General features: G+C 41.7%; 1 protein-coding gene across 1 annotated transcript in view; it reads left to right on the top strand.

The window, feature by feature from the left end:
* Positions 1–19,952, top strand: part of RFNG (RFNG O-fucosylpeptide 3-beta-N-acetylglucosaminyltransferase) — a 21,616-nt gene extending 1,664 nt beyond the window's left edge. Inside the window, exons 2-8 of the mRNA XM_021000945.2 lie at positions 1,720–1,768; positions 2,558–2,660; positions 2,891–3,044; positions 3,946–4,034; positions 4,139–4,304; positions 18,578–18,663; positions 18,766–19,952. Of these exons, the coding sequence (XP_020856604.1) occupies positions 1,720–1,768; positions 2,558–2,660; positions 2,891–3,044; positions 3,946–4,034; positions 4,139–4,304; positions 18,578–18,663; positions 18,766–18,832 (714 nt within the window). The 3' untranslated portion in view covers positions 18,833–19,952. The remainder of the gene's footprint in view (positions 1–1,719; positions 1,769–2,557; positions 2,661–2,890; positions 3,045–3,945; positions 4,035–4,138; positions 4,305–18,577; positions 18,664–18,765) is intronic.

Below are 19,952 nucleotides of genomic sequence, written 5' to 3'. Positions count from 1 at the left end.
TGGTGACAGGTGACTAGAGCAGCTTGTTATATTTCTTAACATTGTCACACTGTTTTGGGGGCTGAAGGAAAGAAAAGAGGATAAGTACCCTCTAGGACCTTACTGTTTAGGAGCGGGAGATAAAAATGTGCATAATCAAACATTTTGCATCTTGCTAAGCTCATTTATATAACTAGACTATAGATTGTCATAAAGGCATTGGAGAAATACAGGCTAGAGCCTGTCCATCTATATGGAGTAGGGAAGATTTTTATTAGTAGTTAGAGGGTACCTGGAATCAGTAAGATGTGGATTCAAATGTGGCCTCCCTGGAGGTACTCATCTAGTCATGTGACCCTGGGCAAGTCACTTGACCTCCATTTGTCTCAATTTCTTCATCTGTAAAGTGGGAATAATAATGGCACTTCAGAGTTGATGTGAGGATAAAAATGAAATATTTGTGAATCAGTTGACACTGTTACTGGCACGTGGTAGGCACTATGTAAATGTTAGTTATTCTTGTTGTAGTTATTATTAAGGCAATGAGTAGCATTTAGCTGAACCTTGAAAAACGCAGGTCCTACCCGAAAGAATTAGACCCAAACCTCCTTTCTGCCAAAGATAAGGTTTATTAAATATCCACCATATTAGCCAGAATCTGAGCACCTGTCAGTTATTGGCTAGATTGTAAAAATCTGAGCAGTGGCTAGATTATAAGAATCCCAGCCTCTTAATGGGGACCAGATGAACCTTATATACAGACTGTGGGAGGGACCTAGGAGTGGCCAAGTAGTTTGGGGTGACTGGAGGAGGGGTCTAAGGGAGATCTGAATGGAAGTGGCCATTAAACTGAGGTGAACTGGACTACTGGGACCTGGACAATGGAGCCTAGCTAGGATAAAGTGTGGGAAATGGCCAGGGGCCGTAGGGAGGGCTAGGCTAGGGTAAAGATAACAGAATTGGGAGATTGGATTTAGCCACAATGAAAGGCTAGTTGATGGGATTACAGCTTCAGGGGAACATCAGAGATTTGGCCAGGTGGGACCCTTTCTGGGGTCTAGATCCCAACCCCATCTCCAAGAGATTAGAATAACCCTGAGACTGCACCAAGACAAAGACAAATCTGTGTCTTCTACTTACTCCTAACAGATCTGAGGACAGGAATCTGGGAATCTAGAGAAGATAGCCTGCACAGAGCCAGCATGATGGATTGCTTCAAGATTTGTTAGTGTGGGGGCAGCTAGGTGTCTTAGTGGATAGGGCACCGGCCCTGAATTCAGGAGGGTCTGAGTTCAAATGCGGCCTCAGACACATACCCCTTACTAGTTGTGCGACCCTGGGCAAGTCACTTAACCCTGTTGCCTCGCCAAAAAAAAAAATTGTCAGTGTGTTGTTACATTATTTTAATTCAACCTCACAACACTCCTGTGAAGTATAGGTATTACAGGTATTACCTCTGTTTTACAGATGAGGACACTGAAGCTCAGAAAGGTTAAATATGTTGCCCAAAGTCATATATCTAGTGAATGCCAGAGGTAAGATTTAAATGTAGATCTCTCCTGATTCTATTCTTGAAAACACTGACTAAAACATTGGCAGAGATAGGGCCATTTAAAGGGCAGGCCTTAGTAGGCTACATATGCAACTAACAAGGGCCAGTGGCAGTGGGTAGTTCAGGGACTCCCAGAAAAATGCCATTTTTTTTCCCAATTCTTGGGTCTAATCTTTTATTTCTTCCAGACCTTCATCTTCACGGATGGTGAAGACCCAGAGTTACGCCTTCGAGCAGGTAAAGTTTTCCGTCATGCCCATTTGTACTAAATATTGGCATTATATCTGCCAGGTAATGAGGATAAGGGATATTTGGCTTCCTTTTCCTACTCCAGATCTTGGCACCAGAACAGGTTTAACTCACTAGCCTGGACCTGTTTTCATGACACCAGGCCGTTGGGTAGAGTCTCCAAGGGCTGTACTAAGGTTGTCACTGTCTTTTTCCTATTAAAAAGAAAAAGGATACTTTTTAACGGATAAATCACACTGACTACATAGATAGACACCAGAACTAAAACATAAGCTGGTGTAGATTATGTTGAGCCCTAATGTTTGGCTGGCCTCCAGGATACCATATGAGCTGAGAGAATAGAAATAGGCAACAGAATTTACCAAGCAGAGCTATGCTCTGCTCACAGAGTTTTCTGCTCTAATTACCACTTCAGTATTTTCAATTTATGCCCTTAGCTGGGGTCATGCTGCAGGTCAGGACTTGTGATTTTATTGATGGATAACTTTCAGCAGGTAGACTTCCTTTTTCATCCACTCTGCAGATTGACAACTCATTTGTATAATCTTAAAGACTTGCTTGGGGGCATGGAATGTTTAAGTGACTAGCCTAGGTCACTTAGGTGATCAAAGGCAGGATTTGAATCCTGGTCTTCTTGATTCCTCGGCCAGCCCTCTATCTACTGTACCAAGCTGCCTTTCTTAACATTTCATACTAAAATGACCTGTCCTGAAGTAACCCTGGAATTGGCCACCATCTTGACTTCTGTCCCATTGACCCATCTCTTATTCTGTCCAGGAGATCATATCGTCAACACCAATTGTTCTGCCATGCACACACGCCAGGCACTCTGCTGCAAGATGTCCGTAGAGTATGACAAGTTCATCGAGTCAGGAAGGAAGTACGTGAGTTGCCAATGCAGAAAACTAGGTGGGGACCACTCAGGAAACCCCAGAAATCCCAGCCATCAGAAGCTAAGACAGCTTGTTTTCATGGACCTTCACTGCGCAGCCATGGTTCCCCCCCCGACTCTTTCAGCTGCCAGAGCTAAACAGCTGGGCTCATTGAGGCTGCCAAGAGTGATAGTCCCCACCCTACCTAATGAGGTTCTTTCCTCCTTATCCCTTGCAGATGGTTCTGCCATGTGGATGATGACAATTATGTGAACTCCAAAGGGCTCCTACAGCTGCTCTCTGGTTTCTCCCCAAGTCAAGATGTCTATGTGGGGCGACCTAGTCTGGACCACCCTATTGAGGCGGCTGACAGAGCCCAGGGAAGTGGAACCGTGAGTGATCTGGAAACTTTTATTTTATTTTATTTTATTTATTATTTGAAGTGGGAGGATCAGGTTGGGAAGGTGGGAAGGGGAACAACTGGGAGAATTCAACACTAGGAAGAGAAGAATCTGGGAAGCCACTTGCCATTCCTAGCTGTGTGACCTTGGGCAAGTCATCTAACCCCCATGGACTTCCTCCATAAAGTGAGGGAGTTGCACTGGAAGGTCCCCAGGTTCCCTTTCAGCTCCAGATCTTTCACCTGTGCTCTGATTAGACTGAGGGAGGCTTTTTGAAAGTGGTAGAAATAAAAGAGCATTTAGTGCAGTAGGGAGAAGATTGGAAAGGGGTGGTCCAGGAAGCTGAAAGCCAGATGAAGGTATCAGCTAGATGTGAAAAGGAAGATATTAGACTAAGAACCTGGAAAGTGACCAGTGGAAAATGATTGCTTTTCAAACAAGGTTAGAGATAGAGAGGAAGCTTGGGGGAGAGAAGGTGATAAGGAGTACCTTTTTTCCTGGACCAGAGACCCAAAATCTCCAGGGCTTATATTTATGTCTTAAAAAGAGCTTTGTAGTCTTATGAAGTACTTTTCATATGCATCGTCCTGTTTGTTCCTTTGAGGTGGTAGAATAGGTACTCTTGTCTCCATTTTACCAATGAGAAAACGGAGGCTCAGAGGAATTATGTCTTGCACAAGAGCTGGAACTTGGACCTGGATCCCTTCCTTCAGTTCCAGTGCTCTTTCGACCTAGCAGTGCTGCATAGATCAGGAACTCCAGACAAAGGGTGGACTCTGGGAAATGAATTTGGTGGGGAGGGAAAGAGGTGAGGTCTGATATGCCAGCCCTAAGGAATCTAGCCTCTCACCCACCAGCCCTTGATGTTGGGTTCTCTTTGCTTGCATCCCAGGCTTCTACAGTCAAGTTCTGGTTTGCCACAGGAGGAGCTGGGTTCTGCATCAGCAGAGGTCTTGCCCTCAAAATGAGTCCTTGGGCCAGGTGAGTGGGAGCCTCTGGGCTTCCCGGCTCCAAGCAGCCAGCTCAGGACAGGCGGGAAGGGCAGGCACAGGCATGTTCTGAGCGACCTCTCCCCTTCCCTGCAGCCTGGGCAACTTCATCAGCACTGCCGAGAAGGTCAGACTCCCCGATGACTGCACCATTGGCTATATCATCGAAGGGCTGCTGCAGGTGAAACTACTGCATAGCACCCTCTTCCACTCCCACCTGGAGAACTTGCAGAGGCTGCCAGCTGACACCCTGCTCAGCCAGGTACCACACCCAGCCCTCAGTTTTAGGGGTCACTCTCTTTTGAGTCCATAGCCAGCTCTCTGCTACCTGGGGTTGTACTTCTTGGAAATGACTACCTCCCTTAGATGACTGTCTCTTTGTATCTGTGTCTGTCTGTCTCCAGTGAGTTGTTCCTTCAACTTAGCCTTGAACTGTGTTGAACTGACTCATCATTTTTTGGAGGGACTATTTCCTGGACAAATAAATTTGCTGCCAGGTGTCTTGGCTGAGGCAGGAAGGAGGAGAGTGAAATCCCTTTCCTTTCACCCCTCCCTACTTTGGGCCTGACTCCACAACTACTCTTTAAATTCACAAATCTCCTGTCTTTTAAAGGTACCCGAAAGCATGCATATTTCGGTAACATCTTGTGATTACTTTCTGAGCTGGGGAGGTTAATCAAAGATTAACCTTCCTATACCTCTTTTATACATAAAGGCAGGGACTTGCCTAGGGTCACATAGCTAGTAAGAATCTGAAGGAGGATTTGAACCCAGGTCTTCCTGATTACAAATCCTAAATTCCATCTGCCACAACACAGTGCCTAACAAAACTGAACTATCTCCTTACTTATATTCTTATTATAATTGAAACTAAAATAGATAAAGATCAGTTCAGCAAGTATTTATTAAGTATTTACTGCCGGGCATGGTGCTAGTTACCCAGGATACAAAGATAAAACAAAAGCCGTCCCTGATTCAGTGACTTTATGCTCTAATGTGATGCTGCAATTTTTAAACAGATGAATACAATGTGATTTAAAGAAGGAAAGAGAACTAGGGGTATCCCAGAAAGCTTCCTATAGCAGGCTCCTGAGGAGGTGGCCTTGAAGATAGGATTCGGAGGTAAACTGAGGAGGAAGCACTCCCAGCATGAGGGCAGACTGGACAAAGTCACAGAGGCAGGAGAAGGAAGGCCAAGTGCCGGGACAGCAGGTAGGACCTGCTTAGCTAGAAGGGAGAGGATGAAATAGGTGGGCTATGAAGGGCTTTCAACGCCCTGCTAAAACGTTGGGTTCTTTGTGCTTGAGTCACTTGGTTTGTCATGGTGCTTTAGAACTATTTATCATTTTGGTAGTTGTGTGGAAGGTGGATTGTAGAAAGGTAGGAAGCCCACTTAGGTGTTTGTCCCTGTAGTCCAGGCAGCTTCATAAAGGAGACCTTGGAGACTTTTCCTTGGAAAGGAATTTCTACTTGATCTTAGAGGCAATAGGGTGCCGCTGGAGTTTGAGTGAAAGAGTGATATGGTTAGACCTGCATTTTAGGAACATTACTTTGGCACCTGTGGAGAGAAATTTGAGATAGAACTGCCAGGTACGAGACTGTCGCGGTGGTCCAGAAGGTGATGAGAGCCTGAATGAGGGTGGCGTCTGGCAGAATTAAGAGATGATAAGCTCTGACAACGTATTAGAGATGTGGAGTGGGGAATAGAGAAATTGAGGGCGATTCCAAGGTGGAGAACCTGGGTGCTTGGAAGGATGGTAATTCCCCTGATAGAAACAGGTAGCTTAGAAGAGGGATTTGGGGAGGAGGGGGTGCAGGGCAGATAAGACATCCTGTTTGAGACATGTGGTGCTTAAAATGCCTGTTGGACATCTAGTTAAAAATGTCCAGTAGCTAGTTAGTGATGTGAGGTTAACATTCAGGAGAGACACACAGGCTGGATGTACTGATTTGAGAATCATCTGCATAGACGTGGTAATTACACCCATGGGAGCTGATGAGATCACCAGATGAGAGAGTGTAAAGAGAGAAGATTAGAAGGTCCAGGGCGGAGCCTGGGGGTGCACCCACAGTTGGGATTGGAATGTGGAAGATGATTCAGGAAAGGAGCCTGAAAAGGAGGGGTTAGACAGGTAGGAGAAGAGTGATGATAGAGGACAGAGTACCACAAAGACCTAGAGAGAAGGAGAGGGTAGTCAGCAGTGCTAGATACTATGTGGTAGACAAGAAGGACTGAGAAAAAGCTATCAGATGGGGCAAACTTGAGTGAGCCTGGAAGTTGAATTGCCTGGGGCTCTTAGTTATCATGAAGCAGTGCAGCCAACAAGAGGGGTTGGTGGCATGGGGGGATGTGGTCATGTTTGTAGGCATCAAAGAATGAGCCAGGAGTAAATGTTTGTTGAAGGGAGAAGAGAAGGCTTCAGGGGTTTCCATGACAGCCATGATTAGTTCAGTGGAAAGGGCATTGACTCTGGAGACAGAGAACCCATGTGTAAACCTTGCCTCCAGCTCTTACTACCTTTCTGGACTTGGAGAAGTCCCTTCTTTCCTCTGGACCTCAGTTTTTTCATCCGTAAAATGAGTTGGATTAGATGGCTTCTGAGGCTCCTTCCACCTGTAACATCTCTAATTCTGCGTGCAGGAAGGATAGTACTTGTTCTCTTTAGCCCCAGAGAACCAGGAAAAATGGGAAGAAATTGCAAAGAGGCAAATTAAGGCTCGCTATCAGGAAGTACTTCAAACAATTAGAACTATCCAAAATTGGAGCAGATCTCTGGAAGGGATGGTTTTCTTCTCATTTTGGGAAGTCTGAAATTTTGAGAGGACTACATGTTAGGAATGTTATAGCATAATATACACTTTGAGGTAGGTGGCTGCTGACATCCTTCCAGCTCTCAAATTCTGTGAATGAATGCATATAGACTCGGTAATGCACTATTATATTTGTGATCTGAAGACCAGCCTGGCTGAATTTGGAGAGGCTCACTACCAGATCAGCCACAAACAGGATGATGAAGTTTTGGGTTACAGCCCCTGCCAAAGACTGTCTGCCACATCCCAGAGGGATTTCAGTCTTCATTGATGAAAGGAACACCCGCACTAATGGAATTATATGTTGAGATATACCCTTGAATACCAGTGACCTTAATCACAGAGGTAGCATTGGCAAAAACTATGTTGAAAATATGGTTTATTTCAACTAATTATTTTAAATTATTTAGTTACTTAAATGATTATTTAAATTTTATTTTTGTTATTTTCTATTAAAAAATATGGTTTGAAATCATGAAAGCATCCAGGGATTTGTAAACTTCTCAAAAGTCTCACGTGTCTACGTTACAAGTATTTTATTCAAAAGAAAAGTGAGAAGGCACTGGATATGGTGATGAATGTAGAACAGTATTATACAAAAAAAAGCAACTTGACTGTCTTAACAGACGGGAACAACTGGTTACAGATGTCTAAATTCTTTCAGAATTAGCTGCATGTGTGCAGTCAGATGATCTGTTGGGTAAAGAAAACATCAGTGTAAATACTGGATTAGGAAATAGGATAAAGACTATGCCTGCTGATTAAAGCCACCCCAATCCAACCTGTTTAAAAGGGCTGTTTAAACTCTGAAAAACAGGAAATGGACCATAGTAAATGTATTAAATCTGTCACTACTTTAAGAAGTTTAACTTTTGCCAAACAGTGCATATACATGAGCAGGCTAGAAAAGCCTGGAAAATACTTAAATATGTGGGAAAAGGGCACCTGAAAGTCAATCATCTACTTCCCAACCAATATGCCTGCTTTTTCATCTCTCCAGCATCTTTGTGAAAATGATCTGTGCATACTTGTCCGGTATCCTTGATGAAAACATGAGAAGAGAATAGGCAGGCTTCCAAAGAAGCTGACCACATCATTAGCATGATACAGTTGACTGAGAAATGTAAAGAACTTGAGATTGTCTATTATTTACTTTTTAACATTTTAAAATTGTGAAAAAGAGAGTTATATTTGAAGTCAGGAATCTATTTCAGCTTGTGGTTTTTGGTTTGTTTTTTTAAATATTTATATTTTTTGCAAATATTCATCCATTTCATTTGTTGATTTTTTTTCCCTAGCATATACTTCTTAGGCAATATAGTTTCTAATATTTCTCTTCATTTCCTCTTCATTTGTTGTGAGGTCTCCCATTTCATTTTTTATATTAACAGTTTGATTTGTCTCTTTTGTCCACTATATTTCATTAGTTTAAAATATAGCTCCTAGTTTTATTTATCAGTTGAGTAGGGTTCTTTGAGGTTTGTTTATCTCTGATTTCTATCTCTGTTTAGTTAGGAAGAGGGTTGTGATTTGTTGCTTTTAGTTGTGGGCCCCATTTCTAGATCTGTTCTTTCTCTTTTTTGAGAGAAAGTGTTTAAAGGTATAAATTTTTTCCTCAGGATTACTTTAAACTATTAGTAAGCTATCTCACTGTTATTTTCTTTGATGAAATTATATGATTTGTCCTTTGACCCACCAATGCTTTGTGATTAAATTGTTTAGTGGCAGATAGGGCAATGGACCTGGAATCAGGAAGACCTGAGTTTACATCCAGCCTCAGATACTCACTAGCTGTTTTGGTCCTGGGCAAGTCACGTAAACGCTCTCTGCCTCAGTTTCCTCATCTCTAAAATGGGGGTGATAATAATAGCATGTCTCAAGGTGGTTGTTATTGGTTTTTTAAATAAGCTTTTTAAATATTTTTTCTCTCTTATATCACCATAGTTATCCCATGTGTCCCTTTCCTTTGTCCTCCCAGAGATTCAGCTCATGACAATGGTACTTTTTTAGAGAGGACAAAAATCAGCACAAATGATTGATACATTGAAAAAGTCTGAAAACACATTCATTGCGTAACACCAATGGACCTTCTACCTCCACGAAGGGATAGGTTGGGAATGTCTTCTCATATCTCTTTTGAGTCCTATTTGATCTTTATCATTTTTTGGCATTTACTTTTTTTTTTGTATATTGTTCTTTCATTTACATTGTTGTAATTACTAGTATACTGTTTTCCTGGCTCTGCTTACTTTCACTCTGCATCAGTTCTTATAGCTTTTCCCATGCTTCTCTGTAATTCATCACATGTAGCATTTCTTACAGCACAGTAATATTCCATTACATTCATAATATACCACATTTTGTTTAGCCCTTCTCCAATTGATAGGCATCTACTTTGTTTCTGATTCTTTCCAATTCCATATTGCTTTCCACAATGCTTGTACCATTTCATAGCTCCACCAACAATACATTAACATTCCTAACTTTCCACAACCCATCCAACGTTGACTGTTGCTACTTTTTTGTCATTTTTGCCAATTTTTAGAATATGAGAGTTGTTTTTATTTGCTTTTCTCATTATTAATGATTTGGAGCATTTTTTCATAGGGTTTGTGAATACTTAGTTCTTTTAAGAATGGTTTTTTCATATCCTTTGACCATTTTTTTATATCCTTTGGCCATTTTTCTATTCAGGAATGGCTGTTAGTCTTGTTATCTACTTGTATCTACTTATTAATTGTTTCTTCTCAGGGTTGTTGTGAGGATCAAATGAGATAATATTTATAAAACTCTTTGCCAACTTTAAGGGGCCCAATAAATGTTAGCTATCGTTATTAGTAGTGGTGACCTCCATTTAATCTGAATCCTCTCTCCAAATCCTTTATTACAATTTTTGTCACATTGTTGGTCAGTAAAGAATTTGTTTAATAATTCTACTTTTCTGTGTTTATGAGATTTTTATGCCCTGCTGCATGGTCAGTTTTTGCAAATCTTCCATGTATCCCCCAAAAATATTATTTATAGCTTTCTATCCCCATTCAGTAGTTACCAGAGGGCTGTTATATCCAGTTTTTCTAAAATTCCATTCAGGTCCTCAACTTCTTTCTTATTTTATCTTTTTAAAAATATTGATTAGGTCAGAAAGGGGTACTTTGAGGTCTCTAGCTATTATAGTCTTGCTGTTTTTCTCTCTATTAATAATACTAACTTGCAATTATTATGAGTTTTCATTTAGTTGTCACAGCAACCTTGTGAGGTAGGTGCTAATATCATCCCCATTTTATAAATGAGTATACTGAGGTTGAGAGAGGGCAGGATTTAAAATTGGTCTTCATAACTCCAAGTCACTTGACTTTTTCCGCCATGCTACCAGGCTGCCTAATCTTTAATTTGATTAAGTTTTCTTTTCAAGAACTTAGATATTATGCAATCACGTGCATATATATATTAAATGTGATAATCTTTCAGTGTCTATATATAGTATCTTTAAGCATGATGTAGTTTCTCTGATTATCTCTTTTAACCATGTCTATTTTTGTTCTTGCTTTGTTTAAGATCACGATTGCTACCCCTGCTTTCAAAAAATTCTCCTGATGCATAAGAAATTCTGTTCTGCCCCTCATTTCAACCCTTTGTAAATCTTTGTTTCGCATGTTTCATGTAATAGTATACTGTTGGGTTCTGCATTCAAATCCATTATGCTGCCCTTTATTTTATGATGAACTAATCCCATTCAGGTTTCCTGTTATGATTGCTAATTATGTCATATCCTCTTGTACTTTTTCCTTTTTCCCCACCACCTCTTTCCCTCTTGTCACAAAAGAGGTGGTGAAGAAAGGAAGGAATGTTATCAAAACCAGTGATGTATTGTAATTAGAGTAGTCTGCTTCCATTGTGTTCTTTCCCACTTTCTCTCCCCCTAACCAACCCTCTTCACTAGTTATTACACTTTTTCTTTTCTTTTAATCTTTCCTTTTCAATCCATTTTCTGAAGCTGATATTTTTTTACCTGTGTCTTTCCTCTCTAGACTATCAAAACAGAACCAAACTACTCGTAGTACTCCTAGTATCCTAACTTGCTCTGTTAACTCTTGGATACTTTTCTCCCTGTAATAGAATGTAAGTACTTGCTCATCTTTAGCCTCTTTCCGTTGTTCACATGTATTTATTTCTTGACTCCTATGTTTCCAATTCAGACTGTTTAAAATTCTTCTCTTCCATTAAAGGTCTTTTTTGTTTTTGTTTTAATCTTTATCTTTTGCAATCTCATTCTAAAAATTTCCTCCCTTTTTTATAGGAGTTGCTGCAAAGGCTTGTGATCATCCTGACTTTAGTTCCTTGGCTCTTGAAAACTGGCCTCCTGACTGCTTGTAGTGGTTTTTCTTTGACCTGGAAGCTCTGTAGTTTGGCTATGGCGTTCCTGGGAATATTCATTTTAGGGCATCTTTCAGAAAGTGGTCTGGTAGAATCTTTATGTTTACTTCTGGTTCTAGTCAATCTGGGCAGTTGCCATTTATGATTTTTGTAAATCTCATGTCCAGGCTCTTTTGAGGGATCTGGGGAGATCATGGTTTTCTGGGAGTCTGGAGAGTCTTTAAGTTACCTCTCCACCTATTTTCAGTTGCTTAGTTGTTTTCACTGGTAGATAACTTACATTTTCTCCGATTTTTGTCAGTCTTTTGATTTAAAAAAAATTGTTCTGTTTTTTGTTCTCCTGGAATCATCGTTTGTTCTCTTCTAATTTTCAAGAAGTCTGCTACTTTGGTGAGGTTTCCACTTTTTGTTCTTAGCTATTCTTCCAGTTTTTTCCTCTTATAACTCTTATTTTTCATATTAATTCCATTTTTTTATCTCAAGCTTCTTGTAATCTTGATCCTGTGCTGGTAGTTCTTGTTGAGTTTCTTCTGGATTTGTTGATCTCTTTGGCATCTCTTGATCCGTAATATTTCTTCATTGTGTTCGTTGTCCTCCCATTACCAGCTTCAGTTCTTAACTTGATTTTTTGTCAGAGCCAGGCATCACCCCTTCCCAAGCGCTTGTGTAAGGTTGTCAGGCCCCATTTGGTTGTGACTTTTCGCTCCTGACACTATCTTCCACCTCCCCTGGTACATCTGCTTTCACAGCACAGGCAGGTGTTCATGTCCCCCTTCAGAGTGCTTACTTCCACCCTTCCACTTTGCCCAGAGCCTCCCTGGTCAGGAGTTGCAATAAGTCTGTCCCCTTGAGATCATGCTGGTTTTCTGGGTGGTGTGACTCCGCTAGTACTTGAAGCTTCTGACTCTTTTTTTTATTCAGTACTAGGCTGGATGAAGGTGCTAATTTTGGATTTCTTGATCATTATTCAATCTGGTACCTCCTTGTTAGAGTATAGGCTATTTGTCCTGTAAACTATTTGTGTTCCATCTGTGGTAGAGCCTTCCAAGCTTGTATTGTGCCACTCAGCCACAGTTGGACATGTTGTACATTGACCCCCAACATAGTGGTATCATTTTGGTCCTCTTTGACTGTGAAGGACAACGACTAACCAGTGTTTGGGGAACTGGGCTTCTTATGACTCTTCAAGCTGCTATCTTAATAAGAAGTCCCTTTCTCCTTGTCTTTGAATGTTGCTCAATCAGGCATTGGTTCTACTTCCTTCTGTAGCCCTGCTAGGCCTAATTGGGTTTCTGGAAAGCACACTGTTCAGGCCACCTGCCCAGCTCACCTAGGACTGGTGCTTGGGTACCTTGGGTGCTTGGGACTTGTCTCTTGCTATGACTCCTAGTGCCATTTTTTTAAACAAGCATTTAGCTTGGGCAGAACAAGATATAACTTTGAAGGCTCTCAGACCTGGTGTCTCAAGCAAACTAATAATAAAAATAGCATTTTTGTAGGGCTTAAGAATTTTGCAGAGTGCTTTCCAGTTATGCTCTCATATTGTCCTAACAACAACCCTGGAAGGTAGGAGTTATTATCTTGCCCATTTTACAGATGAGGAAGCTGAAGCAGAGAGATATTGAGCGACTTGCCCAGGATCATATAGCTAGCAAGTGTCCAAGATCAAATTTGAATTTGAGTCTTCTTGACTCCAAACCCAGCACTGTCTACTGTGAGAGTTGGACAGACTACAGAGATGAGCATATTCAATAACATGCCAACTATTGATATTAAACAAAACAAAAACAAGAGGATAAATGCTCACCAAAGATATTTACTGGTGTGCTGGATTCTGTTCTCTAAAGAATTCTCTGCCAATGGTAGTTTCTCCAAATGCTTCTGTTTATAGATAATATCATACAAAAGCATCTAGCTTTTGAACACTGCACAGTCCTTTCAGTGAGACCCACATTTCTGTGAAAGAGATTATCCAACCATCCACATAGGACAAACTAAATTGATGGAAAAACTTACATTAGACTGACATGTGGTTGTCTATACAGCCATCCTTGGAGGTAGTTCATCTCTCCATGTGTATCTTGTACAGATGCTACAAGTGAGCAGTAGCAGAGGAAGGGATCTGGCTGGGCCATGCATGAGGAATGTATGAGGTGCTTTCCATGACCCAGTGACTTTGCTGTCCCAGAAGTCCTATTTAAATTTATATCCTCACTCTAATTCTATATGGCTGCAAATCATAGACTGTCACAGTGTCTGAAGAGCCAAAGTTACAGGTAACTAGAAGGGAAATAAAAAGACATATGGTGGGCATAAGCAGTTGTTGCATCTTGCTAAAGATGGACAAGTGCCATAAATGGAATCTGAGAGAGATAGGCGAGCCAGACATGCAGAGAGCAAGACACCCCAGATGGCCAGTGTTCCATTAGTAGGCCCAAGATAGAATAAACAGAGAAAAAGCCAGGATGTGGAGTCTAGACTCTATAGGACTTAGGGAAAGATATGGACAAGAATTATACAGGAAGTCATTGGGGTAGTAAGCTACATCAGTGGATGGTATGCCCATTAGAAGGATATGCAAATCCTGATAACTTTGTTTCAAGGATAGGTAAGTTTTTAGAGTTGTGAGTAAGAGTGTGAAGGAGCTCTGTTAGGGTCTGTAGGGAAAAGGAAGAGATCAGTAGCTGCTCAGACCTTTCATTAGGGGGCAGCAGTGATCTGTGTGGCTACCTGATCCCTAAGGAGCTGATATACAGTAAGAATCATACTCTTAGTGCCAAAAAGGGACTTCAGATCATGTATTGATAGGAGTGAGTATATGGTTTACTGAGCTGATGTCTCAGAAAAAAAAAGTTTTATTTTTAAAGTGTATTTTTCAAAGTAAAGTCCTAATTTTAAAAATTAAATTTAGTTTGCTCAATAAAAATTATCTTTATGAGTCAGTATTCCATAAATATTTGCCTAAAAAAATTAAATATCATGGGTCTACACTGTAACAAAATGTACTAAACATGCCTGTGCATCTGGTACAACTTCCTTTTACAGATGAGGAGGTGAGTTAATGGCAGAGCCAGGATTCAAACCTAGGTTTCTTGACTCATAGAATCATTAAATGTTAGAGATGGGAAAGACCACATAAGTTCATCTTCCTTTTTTTTTTTTTGATAAATGATAAAATTGAGACCCAGGGAGTTTCAGTCAACAAACATTTAAGCACTTACTATATGCCAGACACTGTTTCAGTAACTTCTCAGCTCACCAATAGATAGCACAGACCAAACTTAAGCTCCTGACCCTCACTCCAGTGTCTTTTCTTCCATATCAAGTAGCTTAAATGTAGATTGAGCATTTTACAGTTAGAACGTTTTGACAAACTAACAATGCTGTGGTAATCCATGTTCCCTCTGTGATTTGAGATTGGAGGAAGGTAGGAAAAGAGTTGTTAACCATTAGCCACAGAATTCCAGTTTTGGAAAAAAATATTTATGAAGCATTATCTACTGTACCATCTTCACAGATTGTCCTGTATACTTATCCCTTAATGGAGTCATATGTTCATGTTCACAGACTGTCACTATTGGGGTGAGCCAATGGCCCCATAGACCAACTGTTTGTGGGATTGTCTTGACAAAGGTACTAGAATGGTTTTCTGCCGTTTTCTTCTCCACTTTTATGCAGGCAGGGGTTAAATGACTTACTCACAGTCACACAGCTAGTAATTCTGAGCTCAGATTTGAACTCTAGTCTTTCTGACTCCAGGCCCAGTTCTTTATCCACTATGTCACCTAGCTGTCTGGGTCTCTAGTAGCAGAAATGATATATGACAGTGTTACAGTTTTGCTGGAAGGCCTTATATCCTGTATCATTTTACTGTGTGCGAAATACTCAATGCTTGGTGCTAGGTTATTCTAGGCCCAGGGTGGGGAACCTGCTGCCTCAAAGCAACATGTGGCCTTCTAGGTCCTTGGGTGTGGCCTTTTTTGAATTTTGCAGAACAAATCCTTTTTATTAAGGGAATTTGTTCTGTGAAGTTTGGATTCTGTCAAAGGGCTGCACCCGAGGACCCTAGAGGGGCACAGGTGGCTCTAGGCCACAGGTTCCCCACCCCTGCGCTAGTCAAATTTAAACATGACCCCTGATCTCTAGGATGAGAACTGTTTTTAGTTCAGTGGTCTTTGTATTGGTTAATTGGTCTCTCTTTAGTAATTCCAATTTCTAGCCACCTCTTATCTATTCCTCAGGACCTTTTATACAGATTAACTGTCGGAAACACATAAATGTGTTCACATCAACTTTTCAACATCAAAACCTCATCTTTTTTTGTTATAAATTTTTGTTCTATTATTATGACCTTGAGAGATGTCAACAAAAATGAACTTTCCTACATAAAAACAGAAAAAGATGGCATTTGAAACCATTCCTCTTTACCATGTACAGCTTAATTTTAGCTCTAGAAAAATATTTAAATTTTAATATAGTCGTTCTAACACTGCTTACTTGTCTCTGTCCCCATCTGAACTTCTTTCTGCTCTCTTTTGTGTAATTGTTAATGATTTGTTTTTTCCTTCTTATTTTTGTTACAACTTTTGCCCCTACTCCCATTGACTACTTAAAAACATATAGGAACAAATGTAGTAGCAGCTTCCCTGGGTCAAAGGGGACTCATAGTAAAATCCTGCTTTCTTATTCAGTGACAGAAGAGTGAATTTTACCATTTACCTCTCAATGTGGCTACACCCTCCACCAATACATATAAAAACTCCAGGAGTCAGTATGAGAATAATTCATTTCTTGTTCATCAGTTAGCCCAGTATGACCCTCCCGGGGCAGATCTGCAGGCCTTCTCAGCTTCATGGGGCCACAGACCAGAGCCATCTCCGTGCCTCAGTGAGAAATCAGAATGAGACTTTATGAGCGTGTAATCACGCTGTTCCAGCAAGCATTTATCAAGCACCTAAAATGTATAAGACAACATTCGAGGTGCTGGGGATGAAACAGGTTTCTGCCCTCTAAGAGCTGGCATTTGCCATTTTAGTCCTACTTCTATTCAGTCTCCCTTCTCTCTCTGTCTTTGGTTGTTGCCCTTTGAGTACCTCTGACATTTCCTTTGGGTGGGGAGGAGGCTTGTTGAATCCTTCCTTGTAAAGCAGTACAGCACTGGGGATGGTCCTAGAAGACCTTGGCCTCCAAACTCTGGCTCTTTATAGCCCCAGGGAGAATCACTTAAAGCTTAGGTTTGGTTTTATGTGTAGGGTCTCCCTAAAAGAAAATAGAGAATATTCACTATGCTATGTAAATACAGTAGGACACCTATTTATTTTTTTTCCCCACACAAAAGAAATATTTGTTTGTTTCTTAAAGCCAGACTCACAGGGTCATATTGCCAGAAGAGCTTAAACAGCGGTAACTGTTAGGACTACTATTTTACTTCCCCAGGAAGTTGAAACTCACCACCTCAATGCATGAAGCATTTTACAGGGCTGCTGAAGCTCCTTAGCTCCTTCACCTTGGCTCTGTACTGATCACTTTCAAGAAGTGCTGTAATAGTTTCTTGGGACCCCTCCCAAAGTGAGGACTCAGAAGTTCTCAACCATTCAAACTCAGAAGGTTCACTTCAAGGCTAGAAATAGTTCTCTCAGGATCATCTGTGCTCAAGAAGGAAATAAAACTGAAGAGACAGCCAGAGGCCTGAGACAGGCCATGTGTCTGCTGCCATATGCTAGTTGTCACCATGTGGCCTCGTGGCACCAGTCCTTCAGTATCAGTAATTCTAAAAACTAATTCCATTAAATTCTTATACTGTCATTCAGCCACTGCTTAAACTGGTTTTCATTTTTTTTTATACAACTACAAAAGGTGCTGCTATACATATTCTGATGCATGTGGGACCTTTCTGCCATTGACTTGTTTGGGGCATATGCCCAGAAATAGCATCTTTCAGCTTTACTGATAATTATTGATAAATCAGTTATAATCTTATGTTACCTCCCATTATTGCCATCACTACCATGGCTATCACAAAAACAAGTAATTTCTAAACAATGTTGATATAAGAATTTTTTGGGTCCTTGTTAGCCACTGCACTAATAAGCCAGCATAGGATACATTTTATCCACTCAAGACTGTGACACACCCATCAGTAAGTGGTGGCCATGTGCATCTCAAAGTTCCATGGACGGCGTACGTGTAGGTATGGTTTCTCCTCCTGAGCTACGTGACCCAGAATTTGGGTAAGATTAGGTAAGTCAAGTAAGGCTGGCGTGCCTCGAAGTTTGGGGTATGACATTTCTAGCAAAAGAAAAATAATGGTTAAACTGTTACAAAGGCCTTAGCATAGTCTTTTACACTAGAAGGAAGAAGACTGTATCTTCTTTATCAGCCAGTTAATTAACGGTTAAACTCCTGTATTTATGGGGTGAAATAGAGAATAATGAAAAATGGGTGAGTTCCAGGGACTGTTCAAAATTTTTGTGTTGTAACCATAGTAAAGTGATTAGAGGAAGAAGGGTACTAGCACTTTTATATGTCAGCAAATCCTAACATGCGCTTTCCAAAGCTTCCCTAAAATAATCAAATCGGTCTGTATGGTTTGTGAAGGGAAGGGAGCCCTATTGGCACACTCCGGGCCCACAAGAGTCCTGCATGTTGCAAATACTCCTCCTTTTCACGTATAGGGATAGAGACCAGACCTGTGGTGTCATTGTTGTGAGGGACCCTCATCTACAATCCAGTCTTGAGAGGTTAAGTGACTTGCCCAGAGTCACACAGTCACTGTGTGACAGAGGTAGGGATTGAATGAGGTCTTCATAGGTCTAAGGTCAGTTTTGTATTCACTGTACCAAGCTGCCTCTCTTCAGTCGCCATTGGCCATTGTGTACAAAATAGTGAAAACACCGCATTAAAAAAAAAAGGCAGTGTTTCCCTAGGAGGCTCTAGATTCATGCATTTAACCCACATTCTGATGCTTGAGTGGAGGCTGTCTTTGTTAACGCCGATTTTACTTGAACAAAAGTGTTCATTAATGACCATATCTGTCTTTTGGGAAGGCAAGTGCACATATTGTTATCCTAATTTTACGAATGAGAAATTTGAGCCTTAGAGAGGTAACACAGTCACATAGTAAACTATGGAACTGGGACTTAAATACAGGCCTTCTGATTCCTAGTCGTGCCTTTCCATTATTCTTCTCATCCACAAATCCATCTCTGACTTTCTTATGAAGGTACCTGTTAAATCCAGGGTAGCCCAATCCTACAGAAAAAGCAGGAACGCAGCCCCTCAAACTCCTTCCTGCTTGTCATTGCCCAGTCAAGCACAGGCTCTCAACCCCCTGTCCTCTGCCTCTCCCAGATCACCCTGAGCTATGGGGGCCCAGAGAATCGTCGGAACGTGGTGAGCGTGGGTGGTGCCTTCAGCCTGCAGCAGGACCCCACAAGGTGAGTGTGTGTGTATAGGTGTGTAGGAGTAGGTTACCAGTGACAGCTTTGGTGCCCCAGAGCCCTAATGATCTCTAATCATCTCCTGTCTTCTCTCTTCAGGTTTAAATCCATCCATTGCCTTCTCTATCCTGACACTACCTGGTGTCCCCTGAAGAGACCACTGTGACATCTAACCCAGGAAGTGTCTGATTTTGGAAGCAAGCCTGTCCTCGGGCACGACCTGATCTCAGCTATGGGGAGTAGAGAAAACGGACTTGATGGTTCCTGCCAAGGAGAAACCCCTGTGCCCTCATTAGACACCAGCAGTCCCGTGGAGCCTATTGAACCCTTTCTCTCCTACTTCTCTCATGTTCACAGGCTTCCTCAGGGTCACATATCTGATCTGGAGAAGTCCTGGACATAAGCAAGAGTTAGCTAGAGGTGCCTCTCCACCTATCTTGGAGCATGCTCAGTGCTCATCCAGGACCTTGGATTGGGCTCTGTGGAGAGAGCCGGGGAAGGAAAAATATGAGGTCCCTGCCCTGGGAGACATCACAGCCCAGATTTTCACACAGAAAAGAAAATGCAGATGTGGTCTTTCGGGGCTGACACTAGCAGCCCCCTTCTACAGCTTGGTAGACAGACACACAGTGTTGGGCCTTAGTTTACTGAACCTCCGGATGGAGCTCTGGGCCTGGTAACACCTTGACTGGTGGGAGCCTTTGATCAGTCACAGTGGAGCCGCTGGCCCTTGAGGGACCCCTGAAGACTGGATGAGCTACAGGCTAGCGTTTCATTTTTTTTTTTCAAGGGCAGCCTAGGACCATTTGGGGTTGGGCTATCCTGAAGCAGGTGCAGGTTTGGGGAGAGCCTGGTGATGACAAGGGAGCAGCAGTTCCCCTTCTCAATAGCTACCTCTGAGTCCCTCTCTACTCAAAGGTTATTGGGGGCGTGGATGAGGGCCAGATAGGATCCTTGGCTTTCTGGCTACCTTGGACTTCTTCTCGGCTCTAATGGGGCCCCGAGGAGAAGCTAAGGAAGGAGCCTTGACCTACCCTGAACTTGAGCCAGGATTTAAGCATTGGGCTTTTCCCACAATCTGCTCCTTGTTTTCCAGTTGTCCTTTACCCCTTGAATCTTTCAAGAACTGGGTGAAATGAGAAGGAAAGGGTGTGTCATCATCACCCCTCCCTGCCCCCCAACCTAATTCAGCCAGTATTGAGGGTCCCTAGACACCCACAGCCAGAGAGTTCATCAACCCAACAGGTTCGTGGTTTTTCAGCCAAATAAATAATATTTAAAGTTGA

Source organism: Phascolarctos cinereus, unplaced genomic scaffold (assembly GCF_003287225.1).
Source record: "Phascolarctos cinereus isolate Bilbo 61053 unplaced genomic scaffold, phaCin_HiC Scaffold_5;HRSCAF=322, whole genome shotgun sequence".
Taxonomy (NCBI): Eukaryota; Metazoa; Chordata; class Mammalia; order Diprotodontia; family Phascolarctidae; genus Phascolarctos; species Phascolarctos cinereus.
The sequence above is the reverse complement of the archived record's forward strand: the minus strand, read 5'-3'. Positions and strand labels throughout refer to the sequence as shown.